The sequence below is a fragment of the Echiichthys vipera genome (genome assembly GCF_963691815.1).
Source record: "Echiichthys vipera genome assembly, chromosome: 2".
NCBI classification, from domain to species: domain Eukaryota; kingdom Metazoa; phylum Chordata; class Actinopteri; order Perciformes; family Trachinidae; genus Echiichthys; species Echiichthys vipera.
In genome coordinates this window covers 15,655,963-15,677,267 of record NC_139827.1, presented here as the reverse complement: position 1 = coordinate 15,677,267, position 21,305 = coordinate 15,655,963, and the positions used below count along the sequence as shown (strand labels likewise).

At 42.1% G+C, this 21,305-nt stretch overlaps 1 protein-coding gene across 1 annotated transcript in view; it reads right to left on the bottom strand.

Moving 5' to 3' along the window:
* The window catches only part of tnrc6c2 (trinucleotide repeat containing adaptor 6C2), a 55,836-nt gene extending 36,222 nt beyond the window's left edge, over positions 1-19,614 (bottom strand). Inside the window, 3 exon segments of the mRNA XM_083937089.1 lie at positions 7,091-7,112; positions 7,381-7,481; positions 18,853-19,614. Coding sequence (XP_083793215.1) covers positions 7,091-7,112; positions 7,381-7,443 — 85 coding nt within the window. The 5' untranslated portion in view covers positions 7,444-7,481; positions 18,853-19,614.
* Positions 19,615-21,305: the final 1,691 nt, after the last annotated feature.

Here is a 21,305-nt window from a genome sequence, read left to right as displayed (position 1 = left end):
TTCATAAAATGAAAATTGATGCACAAAATCCAAGCTGGTCGACTTCCTGTCAGGCAAAATGTTCTTAAAGATGAGAGCAATGATCCCATCAAATTTCATGACCATTAAAGGAACTTTATCCCAACCATGGCGTGCATGCAGATTTTGCAATGTTCACAAGTTCTTGACCCCTCAAAAAAAAAATCTCGCAGCAGAAAAATATGAATTTCACACAGAACAATGGGTTTCCCGCATTTTCAGTGCCAGGGACACTTTCATGCTTGGGCCCTTAACATTTCTGTATTTACCTGTGACAATTAGTTAAGTTACAGCGCTGCAACTGAAAGTTGAGTTGTGAAAACTAAATTTAGACTTTAATGTGGTGGTATCTTTAATACATTTAATTGAAGATGAAAGGAGAGCTAATCAAATTAGTGTTTGTATAAAATGCACTGTAAATTCCATTAAACCCTCCAGCCGAGGTGCTCTCTGCAACCTTGCAACAAACTTTTACTTATTCCTTCTTCACACTAAATGGTTAATTACACACAATAAGAGAGAACGAGAAATAGAGCAACTGCATAACAATAGAACACAAGGGAGCACAGATGAAGGGGAAAAAAGCAGAAATAGGTGAAGGAATCAGATATAGATTTGACAATCCATAAACAAGGCATAATGGGCGAGAAGGTAGGGTGTCCATTATTGTAAAGAACAACTGTGATTGGTTCCCTGAGCATAGTGCCAGGCAGTGCAGGTTCCCACATCTCTTTTGTCTATTGTCTGCAGAGCCAATTTATTATGCAGCCATGTTTATAGAAGGGGGAGGGATGGACACAACACACAGGCCTATATGCCCTGCATTTCTTAATCCAATAAGAGAAAATACAGCATGGTTTGACGTGGGTTTACATCTGTGGACAATAATTGTAAAAATGCTGCCTTTTCAAGCAGTTCTATATAGGTGTACAATTGAATGCATCAGTGTTTTCTTTTAGCTTATGAAAAGGAGCTGCAGAAAAGAAGTATGTCTTAGTGAAAGTAGTGACACAAGGTCCACATAGTGTTGTCCAAGAAATCAGACCAAAACAATATGAGGGCGGAAAAATAAATGGGTTTACTGAGTGGATGACGTACACACATTGAAAACAATATGAGTTTGGACTTAGAGTTCACGGCCTTCAGTTTTCACCTCTCATTTCCTTCCGCAAATTCTCTGCTTCCCCTTCTATGGAAGTAGTTATTCATTACACTACTGGATCCACTACTGGGTCTGCAACCCACAAACTATACTCTCACTATTCTCTAAACTGACTATATTCTCAGTGACACTTGGTGGTTTAAATTGACATGGTAACTAAGAGGACCATCTCGTCACGGAAGGCAAATGTATGTGCATGTGTTTAAGCACAAAAGGCATTGTCGAGTGGGCGTGTCTCTATGAGGTCCCATCTGTCAGTATTAGTAGAGAAAACAGAATTAGCCTTACACACAAAATAAAAAGGCAAAAATTCTCACCCCTCACCCTTCTTATAACGGGACGTTGTTATAGAGACTGACATTTGCCTAATGCACCTCCATTTGCCTCTTGACCCCCTGTGCCTTCTGTGACCTCTTCCCATACCACGCCTCTTCCACCCTCTCTCTCTCTAATTAGTGCCCCCAGCCCCCCATCAATACCAAGCTCTTTTTTCGGTTTCTCAAGTCTCAGTTGTTCTTCTCAGCTGTGCCTCTCTGCCATGTTGAGACTATGAAAGAGGTTTCTCAAGAAACCCCTTTTGCCCTTTAGCAATAGCAGCTGATATCTCTGGGTAACAAGCTTTAAAAGGATCATACTACACCTCCATCAGGTCAGTGCCTGCAGGCAACAGCTGTGTGAGGATAGATTTTGAATTTGATAGGTGTGTAGTATGGTATCTTAAACATTTTAAGGATGAATCAAAGGTGTGGTCAGTCAGAGCCCCAGGGTCATTAGGGCACAAGGAACACAATAGCCAGATGGCGTACCACTCATTTGCATTCACAATGTGTATATAATATATGCATGTAATATGAGTAATATTCCAAGGCATTATAACCACACACTTCATAAAATAAATAGAAAATAATTATAGCTGGGTGTATTGTCAAAACAATATAAAAAATGTCTATCGTTTATATTTTACGATATAACAAAAACCGGCGGCTGAAGTGCGTTATGGCAATATTAACATTAACTCGACAAGCTCTTAGATTCAGATCCTGGATTGTATGTTAATTTTGTACTAAAGTTCTTAATAAAATGATAAGATACTCAGTACTTTTTATTTGTCAAGTATTTAATTAATATAGAAGTATAAAATAGGCTTTACCATATGTTTATTTCATAAATATTTATTTATTGAATTACCAGAAAACATGCTGTATTATGAAATATATCAATATCGAAATATAACAATACATACAAATATATAAAAATACCTATATTGGGATAGAATATTTTAGCCATATCATCTACTCCTAATTATTAAGTAAAATTCAATATATATATATACACACACGTATATAACATGTAACACACACACACACACACACACGCACGCACGCACGCACGCGCACACGGACACGGACACACACATACCCACACGCACACACGTACACGCACACACTGAGCTATATCCTATTAATCTGCCTGATATTTGACATGAAGCAGCTCACTGCTGGGGGAGGAGGTGATGGGCAAAAAGGACCAAATGGGCTCTCTTGTCAGCAGCTTGTGAGTGATCATACAACATGAATACACAGAGAGGAAAGCATTGTTTGAGTTTGTGCGCTCCTCTTGTTTCCTTTCTCTCTGCCCCCTGTCTCTCCCGCCATCCCTCACTCTCCTCTAGCACTTGACATGCATGCAGGGTGAGCACACGAAGTGTGTGTGTGTGTGTGTGTGGGGGGGGGGGGGGTTGGGGGTAAAGGAAAAACAATTATGCTTGACAGCCATAAATCCACAGGATGTAATTCACAAGCTATTCACTATTAATTCATTGGGTGTTTATAAATATAGTTAACGGAAGAGCAAAGCAGCCTGAATGCTAAAGTAAATTAGCCTCCAATTAGATTGCGATTGATGAAATTCCCTTTCAAAGGTGTCGTAATTAAAAGCATGTGAAATTGCAAATTAATGTAATACAGAATTATAGGACACACTTGTGTTTATATGCATCCCTCTCCACTTTAAACTGTGGTGACACCATGGAAATATGGTTGTCCTCAGACGCGGCCACCAGGGCTGAGCACCTTCGTGGGCAAAATGAATCAGTCGGATGAAAACCGTATGGGTAAGGAGGAAAGTGAGGGACGAAGCTGTGACAGACATTACATTTGTTCTCTAACCTTTCAGCAGTGAAAAGTGTGTGTGCAGCAAAAATGGAGAGTGCAGATTTTCTGATTATAGGGGTGGGGGAATGCGACAGACTCACTGTGGTATTACCGTGGCTTTCTGTGCCTGCATGTAGCCACCTGTTTGATCTATTGGATTTGTATAACTCCCTGCTATCTCCATGCTACAAGCAACCTTGGCTAGTAAAATACTGCCTTTTCTACATTGCAGTTCAACAATGTAAGCGTTTCCTTCAGTCACAAAGTAGATTGAAAGGCTCAAAGACGCTGTAGGGAAGGAATGTGCATGTCTTTTAATATGACTGTGGGGATCTAGAAACACACATCAGCAGCTTGAAAGATACTCGCTTTTCAGATACTCGTCGCACAGTCCTCTGTGTCTGTGTGTGTCTGTGTGTGTGTGTGTGTGTGTGTGTGTGTGTGCGTTCGTGTGCGTGTGTATTGGCATGTGCATGTATGTGTAGCATTCAAACTGACTGATTGTGATTGCAGTTGCGGCAGAGATTGTGATGAAGCTATGTGTGTGCTTGGGGTGAATAATCAGCGTCCCTCGGAGTTAATGGGGACCAGGAAGGTGGGGGGTGGGGGGGCTGTATCAGAGGTCCAGCCTGTGTTTGTGGGGGAAGTGGGTTGGGGAAGCCTGGAACCATACGTTTGGTGAAGCTCCATGCCTAATGGGGGGCAGAGAAGTTAATTCCACTGCGCTGAAGCTTTATCTCATTTTCATACATATGAACGCTCCAGGCCGAGATCGATTACCGCAAACAAATTGAAATGCCTGGGACCAAGGAAGGCCTGCTGAGAGGAAAGCAGAAAAAGGTGTTGAGGATGGGGGAGGTGGTTTGTATGTGTCTATGAATTTCTGAGAGTATATAAGTAAGGTAGAATTCACTGATATGGATGGAAAGACACAAATCACTACTGCATACTGATTTTCTCCCCGTCTGCATATACACACACCTCTATTATCTAGAGTCATGCATGAAAACTCAACTCATTTCAGTTGACGCCACCTTCCTGTTAAGAGATATCGCAGATGGGAGGTTATGAGCAAACTTAGAGGTCCTGAAGGCTCACTGAACGATTAGTCATCAAACAGGCCTTCTTTCCCTTTATTTTCTTTATCTTTCTGTCTGCATGAGAACCCACTACATACACGCAGTGAGTTTCTCATTCTATGCCTCTTTCTTTCTCTATCTATCTCTCATTAAACATACCATAAAACAAATGTCCATGTCATTAGTCCTCTTCCATATTAGCACAGTCATTGACTCCCAACAGTCATTTTTGGCACTTGTCTAAATCGCTCACTGCTTCATTACTTTCTTTCCTCCCTTTCTTTCCTTAATTTTTGCTTTCATCTGAACCTTGCTGCACTTCCTTTTTCTTACTCTCCTTTTCTGCTCTCCTCCTTCTCGTTCTTAGCTATGCCCCTGTCCATGGGCCTCTCATACAGGCAGATTTTCGAATATTTCCTCTATGGCTCTCAGCATTTCCTTTGCCACTCCTGTCAGTAACACTTGGTACAGCCCACATACACACTTCATGCACTGTAGTCAGAAAATATTAGGGCTGTAATACACTTTTCATTGTTTGGGCTCTAATCTGCACATAGGATCTGAAATTCTAACAATGAACATGTGAATATGAGTTATACAGGTATGTATTGCCTACAGAACAATGCAGAGGCACACAGATCATTAACAAACCAACAACCTATGAGGTGGTCTATAGCCAAACTATAACCAAAGTCAGTCACTTGACTTCCACCCAATGAATAGGCCCTTGAAGCAAGCAATCCAATGCAGATTCAGCACAGGCCTATGTACCAATATAACAAGTGTCTGCTCACTTTAAACTCATGGTTATTTCATTTCAAATCCAAAGTGCTTGCAGTACAGAGTCAAAATAAGAAACCCCACTGAATGTTTAAATACAAGATGTATGCATACAAACATACAGAGATATACACAGAAACAGACACAGTACTGCATGTGGATGCCCTAACTCCGAGTGTTTACATTTATTCTTGCCCACATAATCCTTTGGGGCATGTGGACTGTCACCATCTGACGACCACAAACCTCTCCTCTCCACTAAAAACGAACTAACCGAGAAATGGCTGGTCAACAGTCTAGGTGGACAAACAAAAAGCAGCACTCAACCCTGCCTGACCACCACCACTGACATACTGATGAGCAAGGCATTTAAACCACAACTGCTCAAGTAAAACTTTTAAGTGGTCAACAGAGAAGACTGTGCTTGTAAAAGACAGCTTCCAGGTGTGAATGTAAACTATGTGAGTGTGAAGCAATCGGGTTTTCCCGGAAAAGAGCATTCATGCCCAGCGAGTCTGCCCTGTGTACATAAACAGATGCTGCACACTATAAAATATGCTTGTTCTCTACTAAGTTCTCTTTTGCTCTGTAAATACTATTTGTGTCAAGGACATTTTGTCAGAGTACTATACACCTAGATATTGTACACATTTTGGATTGAATTATAATAAAGCCTGGATTTCTTTCTCCGAGAAAAGTATTTTCGTCTTAAGCACTCAAGCACAAGAACAGTGGCATCAAATGCATATTTAAATCAGAAGCAGTTAGCTTTGTGTGGAGGATTTGAAACTTAGACTAAGCTCACAGTCAGGGTAGGGAAACACAGAGGGTAATTAAATTGACAGGTCATAGTAACACCCAGATGGCAAAGCCGCTGCTCACACTGCGGAAATATAGGCACGGGTGCTAAAGGAAAAACTAGGGGGGCTTAAAGGTAGCCACCTGGCTCAAATACTGTGCCTTCTTCTCCCAAATTGATCATGCAATAACAAAACCTATTTCAAGCATTATGCATTAATTACATCATATCCAGCTGTAAGTACAGGATGCTATGCTAGATAATTGGCACCAGCCAAGATACATAAAACATTCAGGTCTAAAAAAAGACACAATACAGGAAAACAAGAGGAAGAATGGGCCAAAAATGGAGGACATAGGGACATTTACTTAGGACCTGGCTCATTCATTCACACCATCATTCATTCATTTGAATGCATTATTATATTTTTCTTTAAAGCTTAAGAGAGATTTAAGGTATATTTGCTTTATTTTAAAGCAACTGAGAGCAGCAAAGGCAACTCTAGCCATTAGGTTAACATTTCAAAAGAAAAACTTAAGCTACTTCCACAGCAATGTTCTCTTAACATCTAGTTTAGCATCTTAAAAGAACACCAAGGGCATGTGAGGACACTGTTCTTTCAGTCCCACACTCTGCATTTCAGCTGAACTCAACGCTCTTCTTTTATTCCACTCTTTCTCTGCCCCCCCTCCCCCTCCCCCTTTACCCTTCACCACACTCAGTGTGCTGTCTCGGTGGCCTCACGCTTCACTGCCTGGTGCTGCGGGCGCAATGGGCGTCACTCTGCATCACTCTGCATTAGACTGTATTTGCTCTACGGCGTGTGTGCACGAGTGTGTGTGTTTGAAAAAGCAAGTCAAACAGCACAATTATGTATGCATGTGCAAAATGTGTGTCCATCTGTGTACAATAATGCTAAATGCTATGAGTGTGTAATGCGTGAATAATGTGTGTGTGTGTGTGTGTGTGTGTGTGCAAGCGCATGCCTTTACGGGTCAGTGTGTTAATCAGAGCTGATTAATGTATATCAGTGGATGGAATGTAGTTTTAGAAAATGAGGTAGATGAGAGGGTGCAGTTTACTTGATCATGACACTCACCTTTGGGTTTCTGATCAGCAGCCTACAGGGAAAGAAAGATAAATTAAGTTAAGAACTTAATATAGTGAGGATAATGTTTAACAATCTTTCTAAACTTAAAATAAATCAACAGCGTTGTGACAAAACCTAGTTAAAAAGGGCCGGTGTTACTGATAAAGTGTTGGTTGGTTTTAAAAAAAACACTTACTTTATTGCCCCCGCATATACTATCTGCCTGACTTAAATATATATATGGACAGCTTCTTTAATAAGTGTGTTGTGTAAACATGTGCATCATTTTCACCATTTACCTTTTTCTGAGCGATGTCCGTCTTGGTCTTTTCTTCTTGGTTTTTCTTTTTCTTTTCTTCCATCAAATGGTTCTCTTTCTTCTGTCGCTAGCTCCTCTCAGCTGCACAACGAGAAAAGGAGAAAGAGTAATGAGTGTAACATAAAGGAAAGGGCTAGGATGTGTCCATCACTTTTTCTTTATTACATGCTGTGCATGTAAACTTTAAACCCCTTCCCTTTTATCCATGTGCTATCCAGAGCCAAAAAGCACTTTGTCTGGGAAAAACTTTTCCATCCACAATCATCAACCTCATACGAAAATCATGTCAGGCACTTCTGAGAAACACTTTCCCTCATAGTCAAAAACTGTAAAAGGACATGGGGGAAAGGGGGGGGGGGGGTTAAAAAAAGAAAAAAAAAAGAAAGAAAAGTGCACATGTGAGTAAGAGAGAGAAAGTGGAGAGCAGTAAAAATGCTGGTTTAAAGATTGCAGAAAATGGCAAGACGATAAAAATGCGAGGGATTAAAAGGACGGAAATGAAGACAATGTAAAGGCCAATATACTGACAGAATGGGCCATACACAAATCTGTTTACAGTGGGTGTGAGTCAAACTAGCTAGATAGCTAACCTGAGGGCCAGGGAAGCCAAGTGCTTCTTTTTGGCCTGTATTTCCTTTGGCTCAGCTTTAGTGACAGCGCCTGGAAACTATTAGAGGCATGCGCTGGGCCATCGGGACTAAATGTGTGTATGTTTAGTCTTCACTAAGGGCGTGATCACACTGTCCTCCCGGACCACGACCCGGACTTTAGGGTACTTGTCCCCCCTCCCTCTCCCCCCCGCGCCCCAGCCCCGTTTGTACTCACACTACCTGGGCCTCGGCCAGTGCTTCTTGCTGTCCATACGCCATCACGCCGTAACACGTCACACGCATTGATCGCGTGTGTGTGGCTTTGTTTACAAATCTTTCCACAGACCTCGGAGTTTTTGTGCGTCTTGTCGACTGTTTTTGAATCTTTTCATCCGACCAAATCTGCAGTAAACACAACGTGAACCTTTCACCACCATTGTTGTTGTTGTTAAATGTCCGCGCATGGTCTGTCCTTCTATTTACATGTCCGAACAGGCGGACATAACGCTACTGCCGTAGGGCTCGTGCTCGTGCGCGTGCACGTGCGCACGCTCGTGCTCGTACATGTGCAAACGGCTCCGCTAAAGCCCACCTATTTCAAGCGGGCCGTGGCGGCCCAGCTGGCCCCAGTTGAGCGCGGAGCGGGTGCGCTCACACTACTTAAAGGTACTAGACTTTAGCTGAAAAAACGGTTTTGGCCGAGGCCAAAAGGACAGTGTGAGCACGCTGTAAGTGCAATGGACACTAATCTATAATACAGCACTTGTTGATACAAAATGTGCAAATACAATCAATCATCGTCATGCCAGTCTGAAATAATGGCACACATACACACACGCACGCACACATGCACACACACACACACACACACACGAAAAAAAAGGGTACTTTCTGTCAATCTATCTTTTCTATCTATTCTTTGTGATAGTCTGACAATGAAGAGTCCCATTTCAACAGTTGTTAGTTGAACATCTTGCCTAATAAAGTTGGACTGGGTTTAACAGCTAAATTATATCTGAATGTGGTCTTCATCACCAAAAAAACAAGTTATCAAACATTTGCTGGTTCAAGCATTACATTATTGTGATTTTAGACCGTTGATCAGACTAAACCACTAGTTAATATTTGACTATTTTTTGACATTTTCATTTGACCGATGAATCGATAATGGAAATCATTAATTGAAGCCCTGTGTTTATAAATATGTGCTGTTTGACAAGTAAACTCAACACAAAATACCGAATGTGCAAACACGGGGCCTGGAAATGGATCAAAATCTGAATGTATGAATGAATCATTATGCTCATAACAGAAGATTAATGAAAGGCCTCCCTCCCACTGTGCTGCCCACTGGCAGGGGGAGGGAGCTGTCATTCAACAAGACAGGAGAGGCCTCACATAGACTCGCTAATAATGTCTATATGGCAGTAAGGAGACTTAAAAAAAAGAAAGAGAGAATGTAGACAAGGTTTAGACAGACATACAGAGGGCAGAGAAGGAGAGAGAGACTGAGGTAGAGGGACACTGAGCACTAAGAGCCAAACCCTGGGGAAGACTGCCAGACTAGTTCCCATAGCAGCGGGCAAAATGAAAGAAAGGAGATATTCTTACATTTCTTTTTTACTCCTCCATCTGGATTTTCTCTTCTTAATTCCCTGTTCCCCATTCCATTGCTCTCTAAATCTTTCTCCCCTTGCTCTCTTACATTCACACAGTCCTATTTTTCATACTGAGGAGACTGTGTGTGTGTGTGTGTGTGTGTGTGTGTGTGTGTGTGTGTGTGTGTGTGTGTGTGTGTGTGTGTGTGTGTGTGTGTGTGTGTGTGTGTGTGTGTGTCATTCTGCCATCTCAGAAGCTAAAGCAAGGCAGCCCCCAGGTAATAAATAGGAGCTCAAATTATGTGTGGGTGTTTGTGTGCATTCAGATAATACTATGATGTATGTGCAGTAGTCTATTCTCAGTCATTCTCTGAGCAGCAACATCCTGGGATAAAAGTGAAAAGGGAACTGTGTTTGCTAGATTTTTCTTTCCCCATCAGTTGCTAGTGACAGAGTCTCTCTACAGCAAATGACTGTGCCATCCTGGTAGTCTCACCTTTAACTACCTTCCATCTATATAATAACATAGGTGTCGATGCACTATGGAAGGCTGTGGTTAAATGGCAGCCTGGTATAAAACTAGTTATGTGAAATGTGAGAGAGTGGACAGTTGTCTTTTGAGCTGACGTAGTCTATGCCAAAGTTAGCTTCCCCCCTGACCTCCTTTGCCCTACATATATCCTTTCCTTCCAACTTCTCCCTGTCTCTCTCCATCTCAGTACTGCTGACACCAGCACCTCCTCAGCACTGACCCTGGGGTGTCAGTGCCTTCCAGCATCAGGTTCACCCTGGCTGGCAGTATGACACTGCAATTAGGTAAAATATGCCCCTGTGTTGAGGTGACTGACCTAAACGGCCACAGCATGTTTAAGTCTTCTCTTACATTAAAGGGGCTTCAATCTTCACATTACCTTAGCCAAAATAACACTGCCAGCCACTTAACCAGTAATCATTTGACTCATGTCCTTAAAAACAAAACAGTACTGTTAAAAGGAAATATACATTTTGGAGAATTTGCATATTTGTTACCTTACCAAAAGTTAGATGAGAAGAGAAATATTAATGCAAAGATGCCCAACTTAGCAGAAGTAGCTACTAAAACCAAGGACTAGCCTTAAATGAAAAATTTAAATAGACTGCCTCCCAGCAAATGCAAAATTGTTTTATTTACATGTTGTATCATGCTAGCTAGCAAGCTTTTTACCATTATGTTCAAGAGGTAGCTGTAGTTTGTCCAAAGTTTCAAATGTATGCGAAGCAGGCAAATACTTTTGGTCTGTTGGTCAAAAATTTGGTTCAATGCACAAGCCATTAGCTTATTAAACCACAGTGTCTCTTTTCCTAATTCTACATGTACAACACAACATTTGTACAGCTACCTTTGTAATGGATACATACATCCAACTTTTAATAATACAATATACATGCAAACCTCTACTAGAGCTGATGCTAGAATAGACACACAGACAAGCCGAAATTACTACTATCTTCTCACATTTATAAAGCAATTCTGGAGGAAATATGAAGGCCCCACTTCGTACCCCTCCTCTATCTTAAACACTATCTTAAACACCAACATAAGCAGTGTGATTCTACATTGACTTACTTAGTGGCTTTCTTAAGAATACAGAGTTAAGTTGGAAATCATCCCAAGTCTAAGCAAACTGGGGCAGCTGGGAAATTGTGAAGAAATTGCATAATGAGGCAGTATCCTCTCTTCCTGTGCTGCAGAAAACAGTTCAATATCCTGGGAATATATGGCTGAGAAGGCTGCATGACAACAGGAACAGGCTGTACAGGAATGAAGGGGCTAGAAACTCACTACACGCAAGAACCCAGTCACATAAAAACACACGTAGGGTAGCTTGATGTACAGAAGGCAGTCTGTCTGATGCCTTCACTTTCCGCCAGGGAGGCAGAGGAGAGGGAGGTGGGAAGAGGAAAAGAAGGAGAGTTGAGCTTGGTGGAGGGTTGGGGGATTGGGGGGGCGGGGGGCTGAGAGGAAGGGAAAAAGGAAAAAACAGGCGGAGGATGAAAGCAGAAGCAGAGCAACACCAATTAAGAACGACAGCCGCCGGAGAACCAGACAGGGCACAGAGAGGAAGAAGACTTTGCTGGAAGAGGGAAAAGACAGAAAGAATCCTCACTGGAGAAATGGAGGAGTTGGGGGAAAAAAAAGAACGAAGCACTATTGAGGCTGGCAGACAAGAAGACACAGGGAGGAGGGGGGAGAAAGAGGAACTGAAATATCCATGCACCTTGATCCCTATCTAGAGATGTAGGGAGAAAAGCGAAGGGGGAAACAATGCAAGGGTGACAAAAAAAAGAGAATAAAGTAAAAAAGACCTCAAAGGAAAAGAGAGACAGAAAAATAACTTGAAAGGGGGAAGGGCTGCAAGGATAACATGCAACTTAACATGTTCTGAAAGGCTGTCAGATCAACCACAGAAAACACCAATCACAGAAGGGGAGATGAGAGGGAGGAAGAAAAGTAGACTTTCCTCTCGCAGTAAAAAAACCCCAACAATAATAATATGGTCAGGTTGTGACTAGTGAATGTGGTAAATCCACTCTCCACCAACATTACCATTCAGCTAGCCATCCATTCCTGTGGCATAAGAAACACCATTGGGCTCTCCTGAGCTGTATTACATGGAACATTATCATGGACAGCGCTTTCCTGGGGAATAATACCTCAAAACCTGCTACAGACCTCAACATCTCCACAAATGTGCATGGGTGTGTATTTGTGTTCACTCGACCTGAATGGCTCAGGGAAAACAAGCCTGTAAATTCCACAGTTGATAAGCAGCAATAACAATGTTGTTGTGCATGTTTCCATTCCTCAGTCACACTGACAGTCTCACTGGACGCTTGGTTTGTAAGCATTCAGTGCATACCAGCTTTGCTATCAAGCAGGTGGGGAGAGTGGCTTGTGAAGATATACAGCACACTTTATTGCTACTAGACTGGACTTGCTCAACGAACTGTGGCAGAAATAGTCTTGGTTGTTAGAATCTGTAGACGAGGGACTGATTGAGGGCAAACGGGTGGGTGGATGAAGGCGATGAAGGGCGCCGCAAGATGGAGAAAGAAAGTCAAAGAATCTGATAGTGAGACAGGCAGACCTGTGTTATAAATAACAGCTTTGAGGTTTGCCTCTCGAAAATTAGCTCTCAGTGTCTTGGCTGCTTCCTCTGAAACTTTAACGCAATGGCAGCTCATTAAATAGGAAAACAGCACAATGCACAAGACCAAGCAGGTCTGCTCCCTGCCAGCACCACAGCTAAAGCTTACTGAATTCAAGAAGACGCTGTCAAGCCAAGTGTGTTGGTGTATGCATTTGTCTTAAGACTGCTTTGTGTTTATGAGAATAAGTGGCTGTGCATGGTCTGCATATGCCTGCAGATTTTGGATATTTGTTTTTAATCTGTGTGCCTGCCTGGCTCTGAGGTGACTCCCTCTCTAAAAAGGTCTTGATAGTTATGACGTTCCATTAGCATTAATACACTGCCTGATCTCTCATGATTAACCTCGAGCAAGAGTTGCTCAACTTTTTACTAAAGACCCAAACTGCTCACCCCTAAATGTATTATAACAGGGCCACAGAAAGCTTTGGTTTTTTTAGCGATTCAAACTTTAAAAAAACACAATGTACACAATCATGGTAAATCTGTTATTTAGTCAATCAAATAAAAAAATGGATCAATGGCATTCTGCTTACGTCAAGATGTTATTAAAGCAATGTAGTGCAGTGAAAAGAGTTCGCGAAATGAGCACAACAGGGTTCCTAACTGTGTATTACTTCGGTCTTTTGCGCATCCCTTAACTAATGAACATAAATTAGGAACTTAATATGATCTTTGACTTGTTTCAAATGCATCTTCCCTGTCACCATCAAACTGTCGAACTACATTAAAGGACACATACAGTACTTACACGCATTATGCATGCAAATAAGACAAATAAGCGAATAGGCTGGGCTATACTACCCTCGGGGTTACTTTGACATAGCCCCACAACAATTGCCAGGCTATGTCAGTCAACAATTACCTGGCTATCAACATTGTAAGCCATAGCAGACTCTGAAAGATAGTCAGAAATGAAATTAGCTCAAAATTATGTTAATGTTGTTACTGTAGTTATATCCAGCAGATATGCATTAAGGTATAGCTCATCATGACATGGAACTAGTTCTTACAAAACAAAATACTATAAATTACTACAGCAATTTCAGTATCAAAACCTAAAGGTTCAATAAGATGTGCTGGTCTAACAGCTTACTTGCCTCAATTATTTAGTGTCCTTAGATACTTAGTGCCTTAATGAATATGAATTAGGCTATACCAAAATATGTTGTTAAAACCTGATCTGCCCACACTATTGTAACTTAACAAGGTCACAACTCAAACATCACAAGAGATAATTTGTTGATACTTTCCAGCAGTTCTGTTTAATCAAATTAAAGTCTCTCTATGAGCTCTAACAATCAAAATACACAATGTGAAAGCAAACACTTGAATTTCATTGAAGTTGAGTCAGTTCCAGACAGCAAACAAATGAGCCTGAGATACTAGTCTAGGCCATGGCCTCAGCATAGGAGTAAGCGGAGCATGCGAGTGCCATTTACATAGCTGTAACTGAAGGCTTTGGAAGTCCTGTAAAGCCACGGTCATACTACCGAAGTGGACCTTTGCGAAAATGCAGAAAGTATAATTTTTGTCTAAATTCCTTTTACATATTGAATAAGGCTGTCTCGTATTTGTTTGGAGCAGGAAAAAGTGAACACTGTACGTTGGATGTCCTGCATATTCTCTGTCATCTTCAATATGATGGCTGTATCCTTCTCTCTACGTCTCTCCAATTAGCCGACATGGAGCAGAGTGAGGGAAGGAGGCCCCCGCCAAACCTCGGCAGACTGAACATTCCCCTGGACACCTGCCAAGACTCACAGGGAGCAGCTCGCCAGTTTCAGCTTCGCTTTCCCCATCCCCCTGCTTCCATCCCGGCCTGGCTTAGCCCTGGTGGGCCCCCTAAGCCCCTGCCCCCACCATTGGCTAGGGTTGTCACGATACTAGAATTTCAAAGTCGATACCGATACTACCAATACTTCATTTTCAATACCTTCTTTGATACTACAGGGAGAAAATTACAAAAAATGAAGGGAACATTTTTCAATAAAGAGAAATTGAGAAAGAAAACAAATTACTGTATGGGTGTATATTATATATAGTTTTATTACTGTCTTGTGTGTTCTATCGTAATGTGTAACTCAGGGATTTTTTTAAATGAGTCCATGAATGAGATTAAACCTTGGATTTAGTTGGTGAATAAATGGTTGGAAGTCAGGTTTCAATCATTTCAGTGTTAACGTGATGAACCAGCGTTCATGTGCTCAGAGAGACGAGCCGTAGATTCTGTCTTGTTTTGTCTGCGGCGTTGCTTGATGACGTTACATGTCAACTGAGGGGGTGGAGGCTGCACTCTTGATGGCAAAAGCATCGATTCTTTTGCAAGTTAGTATCTAATTCGATACTAATTATAATTTTCTATCAATTGTTTGACCCTACCATCAGCAGACAAGTTTGACAAGACTAAACCAGCCTGACACCTACATGGATCTTTGATTGCAACTATCCTATTACCCTTTCATGCATATGGCATAATAATGTACAGGAGGTCAACCCCGTGTTCGTCTCTGTACACAAGCTAATACCTGGCGGCTGGCCTTCTTATTGTACTAAAACTTTATGCATTATTTATTTACCATAAAAAAAGTAAATGCAGCTTACTCTCCTACATGCTCTCAATCAAAGTGTTGAATTTAGAGCTAGGAACACTACAAAATGAGATTATGACTATCATAACATGAGATCATGGTCTCATACCAAATCAGATTATTGTCAGACTTGAAGTCAACCCCTGGCTGAGACGATGCAGAACCAGTCACTAATCGAGTTCACCACAAACAGACAACAAAACAAAATACAGCCCTGACAGAAAATGTCAGTCTGGGCACTTGGAAATATGGCAATAGCTTACGGCAGCCTCCCATTGAATTTAACTGATTCTACTGTCAACGCTTCCCTACTGCAGTACCCTGAGGCAGTGTTAAGCACGTTATATATATCAGGACTGTGCCAGTTGTTTGAAAAGCTCCATAATCACAGGCTCAGTAACGAACACAGACAGACCTAGGCTAAGGTCAATGATGGGGAAAAGGGATAGACAACACAAGCCACTTTTCCAAAGCTTGACTAAGTGGGATTTACCAGAGCAAACACAAAATGTCTGATGGGTGATAGAAAGAACTTTTTGTTTATTTGAAATTGCAGTCTCTGGGGCAAATAGACTAACTACTGTAAAGAAATTAAAAATCAAACAGCAGAACCTGTGTATCGGGGGGGTACAGTAACACAGGACAAGCAGGCCCATTCCAGTTACATTAGGCCATGTACAGGAAACCAGGATAATGATAGCAACATGAGGACTGGACCAGTGTTAATGTTTTGTCTATAGAGGGTCAGACAAGGGGAAGCTTTCAGTTTCCTTTTAAACAAATGACCCTGCCTCTTCAGTGATAAGGAGCTGCAGATGGAGTTACTGCCTGGGTTTGTCCTCGTGGCTTTCTTATAATACACTCTATTCAAAATTATGTCTAGATGCCAACAGCCTACAGCCTGGTTGGATCCAGAGCCAACATGGGTTATGGGTTTCTTGCAAGTGTGCTGCCAAAATGGCAGAAGTAGTAATATAATTCATTGAGTCTTGGCCCCAGTGAGAGACTGAATTTCTTATTTTAGATCATATTTCACTGGGAAAGAACCAATTATACACCTCAAGATTTAGATGGTTAAGAGTTCTGCAATTCTTGTGTCTAGATTTGCACATGTTGGCATTGCCGACATTGATAGACTATTCATGCGCTCCATAGACAGTGATATCCATTCTCTCCCAGTGGACAATTTCTGCATCCCCTTAGAACCTACTGTAACAAAGCCAAACCTTTTATACTACTCCACAGACTAAACATTTGTAAGAAGGTTCAAGAAGAGAAGCACTGCCGACATCTTCCTCGCAATATAACATGTCTTGTCTCAGGGGTAACCCAAGTGTTTGTGACATAATGCCTATACATACTGCATATTTACCCTAGGCCACTCCAGCTGAACCACCTGCTTTAGTGGGAGTGCTAAATCAGTTATGTCTGGGAAGAGTAAGCCTAACTGTACGGCATTTAAGAAAACTAGCAGACTCCCCCCTCCTCTTACCAGTCTTTCTTTTCTCCCCATTTACTCATTTTGCATACACACCAGAGGCCACTGCAACATCTTTTCACAGCCACCCTCTTACTGCGTGCTCTTCAGCCTTTTGGAAAGATGGGAGTCCACAGAAAAGGGAGGAGAACCACTGACCCTGGGTAAGAACAGGGCTGTGTGTCTGTCAGCTGGGTGTCTAGGTTATGCAGGAGGCAGACCTGAACAACTGCAGGGCATTAACCAACTGTCGGGGCTTTGAGCTTGACACAAATGGTCACACACTCCCATGGCAAAAACAACAGGCATTCCACTTGTGTACCTATTCACTGACTGATTCAAACAAACACACAACACTTGTGACAACACACATTCCAAGACAGGGCACAGACGTACACAAAAACAGGCACGAAGGCATACGCACAAATGTGCACCGTACACACGACCAAACAGTCTCCCCATCTGACTGCAAATGTACATGTATGTGTGTCACTGCTGCTTGCGTGCATTTTTCATTTCATCACCCCGCTGGTGTGTGACGATAGAGATAAGACAGTGGTGACAGAGTTGTCGGGGGGGGGATTGAAATTGAACGGGAAATTATGTACTTCAATTAAGACACGCGGAGGAGATATTAAAAGCTATATTCCAGTGCCTGGGGACAGGATGCAGGAAGGGGGGATGCAATGGAAGGCGACAGTTCAATCAGTATCTCCGGCTTTCTCTGCAAGCCGGGGGGTGGAGGAAAGGAGGGGACAGAGACAGGACAGCTATGTTAAATAATATACTTGGTATTAGTATATTGGAATGTACGATAGTGTGCAAGATACAGGATGTGATACAGCTACAGAATGAACCAAAGACTAAAGAGAGTGACAAGGAAACAGTCAGGTTAAGGTGCAAGAATGTGCCACAACGAGAAAACACTGCATTTTCAATGTGCAGGCACACAACAAAACAGTCCTGCTGTCATAACACGATCAACCAATAAATAGCACTGTGTAATCAAAAATAAATAAATAAGCGCTACTACGACATCATTACCTTCTCAGAAGGTAAGGCAAGGCAATTCTCTCAGTCAGATCAGAAAACCATCATATTACACGCTCACATGTAGTATGTTCCAGACCACTCAGCCAATCATGAAAGAGCTATGATATGACACAAAAGTTCCTAACATTTTCATGTCGAGCCCCGTCAAATAAACACATACTAAATTTAGTCAGCTACCTCATACTGAGCAGCACCTCTCATCCGTCAGCCATTCCTTTAGGGTTTTCTCATCGATCCAACATCACATAAAGCACTATTTGTAATTTTGCAGGGGACCCCCTTCAAAAACCCTCTGGGTGTTTGCGAGGAAAGCTGCCTCAAATCCACATAATAACCCAGACTTTATTCTGAGAATATACAACATGAATATTGTAAAGAAATCATTAAATTGGGACAGCACAAAAAAGCACAGATTATTCTGAATGGGTGCTTTTAATTATGTGGCACTTGACATTAATTGCTGTAGTGTGATCCTCTTAGTTGTAACTGTGCTGAATTTGGCTGTATGGTAGAGCCATAATAAAAAAATGTTGCGATATACCATAGTTAGGCATTTTTGCTTACTTATCCGAGAATGCAGCTATCTTCTGTCCCTTATAATGGACCCTGTGTAACTATAAACTGCAATAACTGTCATGTTTCATTGACCGTATCTCATTTTTTTAGAGAAAGTATTACATCTTTAAAAATGGTATGGGTATAAATGTGTCATGGGTATAGGTGAGATGAGTTTGGTCCTATCTGTGTGCATTGATGCATGGGTATATATTTAATATACTACTGTTTATTTTTTATTTGGATGCTACAAACTTGATGCTCCTACATTGTTTCGTTGTATGACATGCAATGACAAAGTCTTTCCTATTCGCTAAGATTTTATTTTTCAAACACTGATCAGCAATTAATCAATCATCAATTTCACATGAGAGGAAACGCTATTCATTTCAAAACTTACCTTGCGTTAACCACAGCTTTGGCAGCTTTCAGTGAAGAGTCGGCGCATCATGGCAGAAAAAAATATGCAGAAAAGCATTCTCCTATATCTTTTTTTGAAGTTACCCGTAAAGAGATGGAGCAGAGATTCAGTCGCATTTGAAGTCAAGACTTGGCAGATATAAGCCGACTGCTGCTAAAGAAGCAGCTTGGTGACAAGATACCGAGGTAAACAGCGGCTACTCAGCCAGATACACACACATAGCGAGGACACGGTGATTTATGCTTTGAGCAAGGGAAAAAAAAATGAAATATGCCGTGGAATTACACTCGCCGAAAAAACAGTTTTGTTGAAATGTCAAGATAAAATGGGGGGCGGGGACGATGGGGACGGGGCGGCGACGCACCACTAACAACAAAAAAACAAACACGACTCAAATGACTTTTAAAAGCAGCTAAATTATACAAGCTAATGGCTGCCGGTTGACGCTGTACGCGGTCGACCGTTGAGAGGTTTTGCAAACCGAAGGAATCGGGCAAAAAAAAAATCGCCGATGAGTTCTCGCGTATTATTATAAGAGCAAGCCGACGGCCGTCGAGCAAGCCAACCAACTTGTTTTAAAGTGCAAAAAGAAATGTTTCCGTTTAGGTCGCCAGCTGAACGACGAGCGACGGGCTAGCTACCGCGAATGCAAAGTGAGAAACGACTCCGGGGAAATACATTCTGTGTGGATCCAGACAGCGGAGCGGACAGTCATGGTAGGCGTTCAGTGAGCTCTCGTTGACAGTGGTCTCGCAGCCATTTTGTTCAAACTAACAACACTGCAGTCTCGCCTCTCCTCCTCCAGAGAGCAAGGCAGACCAGGAAGTGATTCCAGGTACGTCACTCCCGACCAATCAAAACAGCAGAAGCCAACTCCGCCCCCGCCCTCCGGTCCGCCCTCCCCCGTTAACCAAACCTCCAAGCGGCTACAGAGGATGGACAGGCAGGCAAGTTCATATTTCCATGGTAATCGCTGAAGCATGCAGCCAATGCTGTGCGCCTAAAAAGAAACAAATGTGACGCTGTTATAGATTTTTTGAAGATATTGTAAATATGGAAGTACCTCACCACTGGCACCTACTGACACAGTAAGAGTACATAACACTACTGTATAGAAATAAGATACCACACTTCATGTGACTCATGACCAAAATCGTGTCTACAAGCAATTTGGAACTTGTATCATGAACTTTATTTAGCAGACTGAAATGTCTCTTGAAAGGGGCCCAATTCAAGAATCTCTTGATCACATGATGTCCAGAAACATGGGGCGATAATTCCAGGCTATTCACAACATGATGGATGAGGTCGCCCTTGCGCCCCCTGAACTGCATCTGCAGCCATCTCATAGAAAGAAAATGCGGACCCTGTCCATTCTCTGCACTCCTTTCTCATGGAAATGACTACTCTTTGTACAAATACACACACACGCACACACGCACATACACACTCACACAGACAGAGTGAGGTGGGAACAGGTCAAGGCTGCAGTCCACAAAGGGGAAGGCTGACCAGTGAGAACTCTCTCAGCAAAGCTCCGGGCTCCTATACATCACTGGGAAAGACTGCTAATGAGAAAGCCAGGGGCCCCAGCCAAAACTTTTTTTTTTCTCCTTTTCAAGGCAAGATGCCCAGAGCTATTAAAATAGCAAGCTTCAACTGAATGGAGAAAGCAGATGTTCCACACTGAGGGTTAAGAGAGGTGAGTTGAGAGGGGAATGCCTGAAGGGAAATGTAGCTCACTGCAGATCACAAGCTATTAAACTTTATGCAGATATTTGTTGTTCATTCATGCCCCTAAATAGTGTTCCATGTAAACACTTTGTCTTTATCGAATGTGCCTACTTGAAGCATCAATTCAGTGATTTAAAAACTAAAGTACCAACAAAACTTGTAGCTTAAATCTCCTTTATGTGGACTCACATGAGATATCAAAGATGGAGATGGAAATCTATGCACCACAAAGAAGGCTGGAAATGATAATGGTTTGACATGATCTTACCCATCAAAGGCGAGAACTTAGATGTGTGTGTGTGTGTGTGTGTGTGTGTGTGTGTGTGTGTGTGTGTGTGTGTGTGTGTGTGTGTGTGTGTGTGTGTGTGTGTGTGTGTGTGTGTGTGTGTGTGTGTGTGTGTGTGTGTGTGTGTGTGTGTGTGTGTGTGTGTGTGTGTGTGTGTGTCTGTGTGTGTCTGTGTGTGTGTCTGTGTCTGTGTGTGTGTGTGTGTGTGTGTGTGTTTACGTTAATGTTGGTGAGAAGAAAAAAAGAGGGAGAGCATGTGAGTGTGTGTCCTTGGGTGCAGATATGCACATGTATTTATGTGTATGAGTGTTCCTTCTACATATCCACTCTACAGCTCGGCTATTCTGAGATATTTTTTTGACTCTGCCAATTTCCCCAATTGCTTTCACATTTAAGCAGACTGCTGACAGAA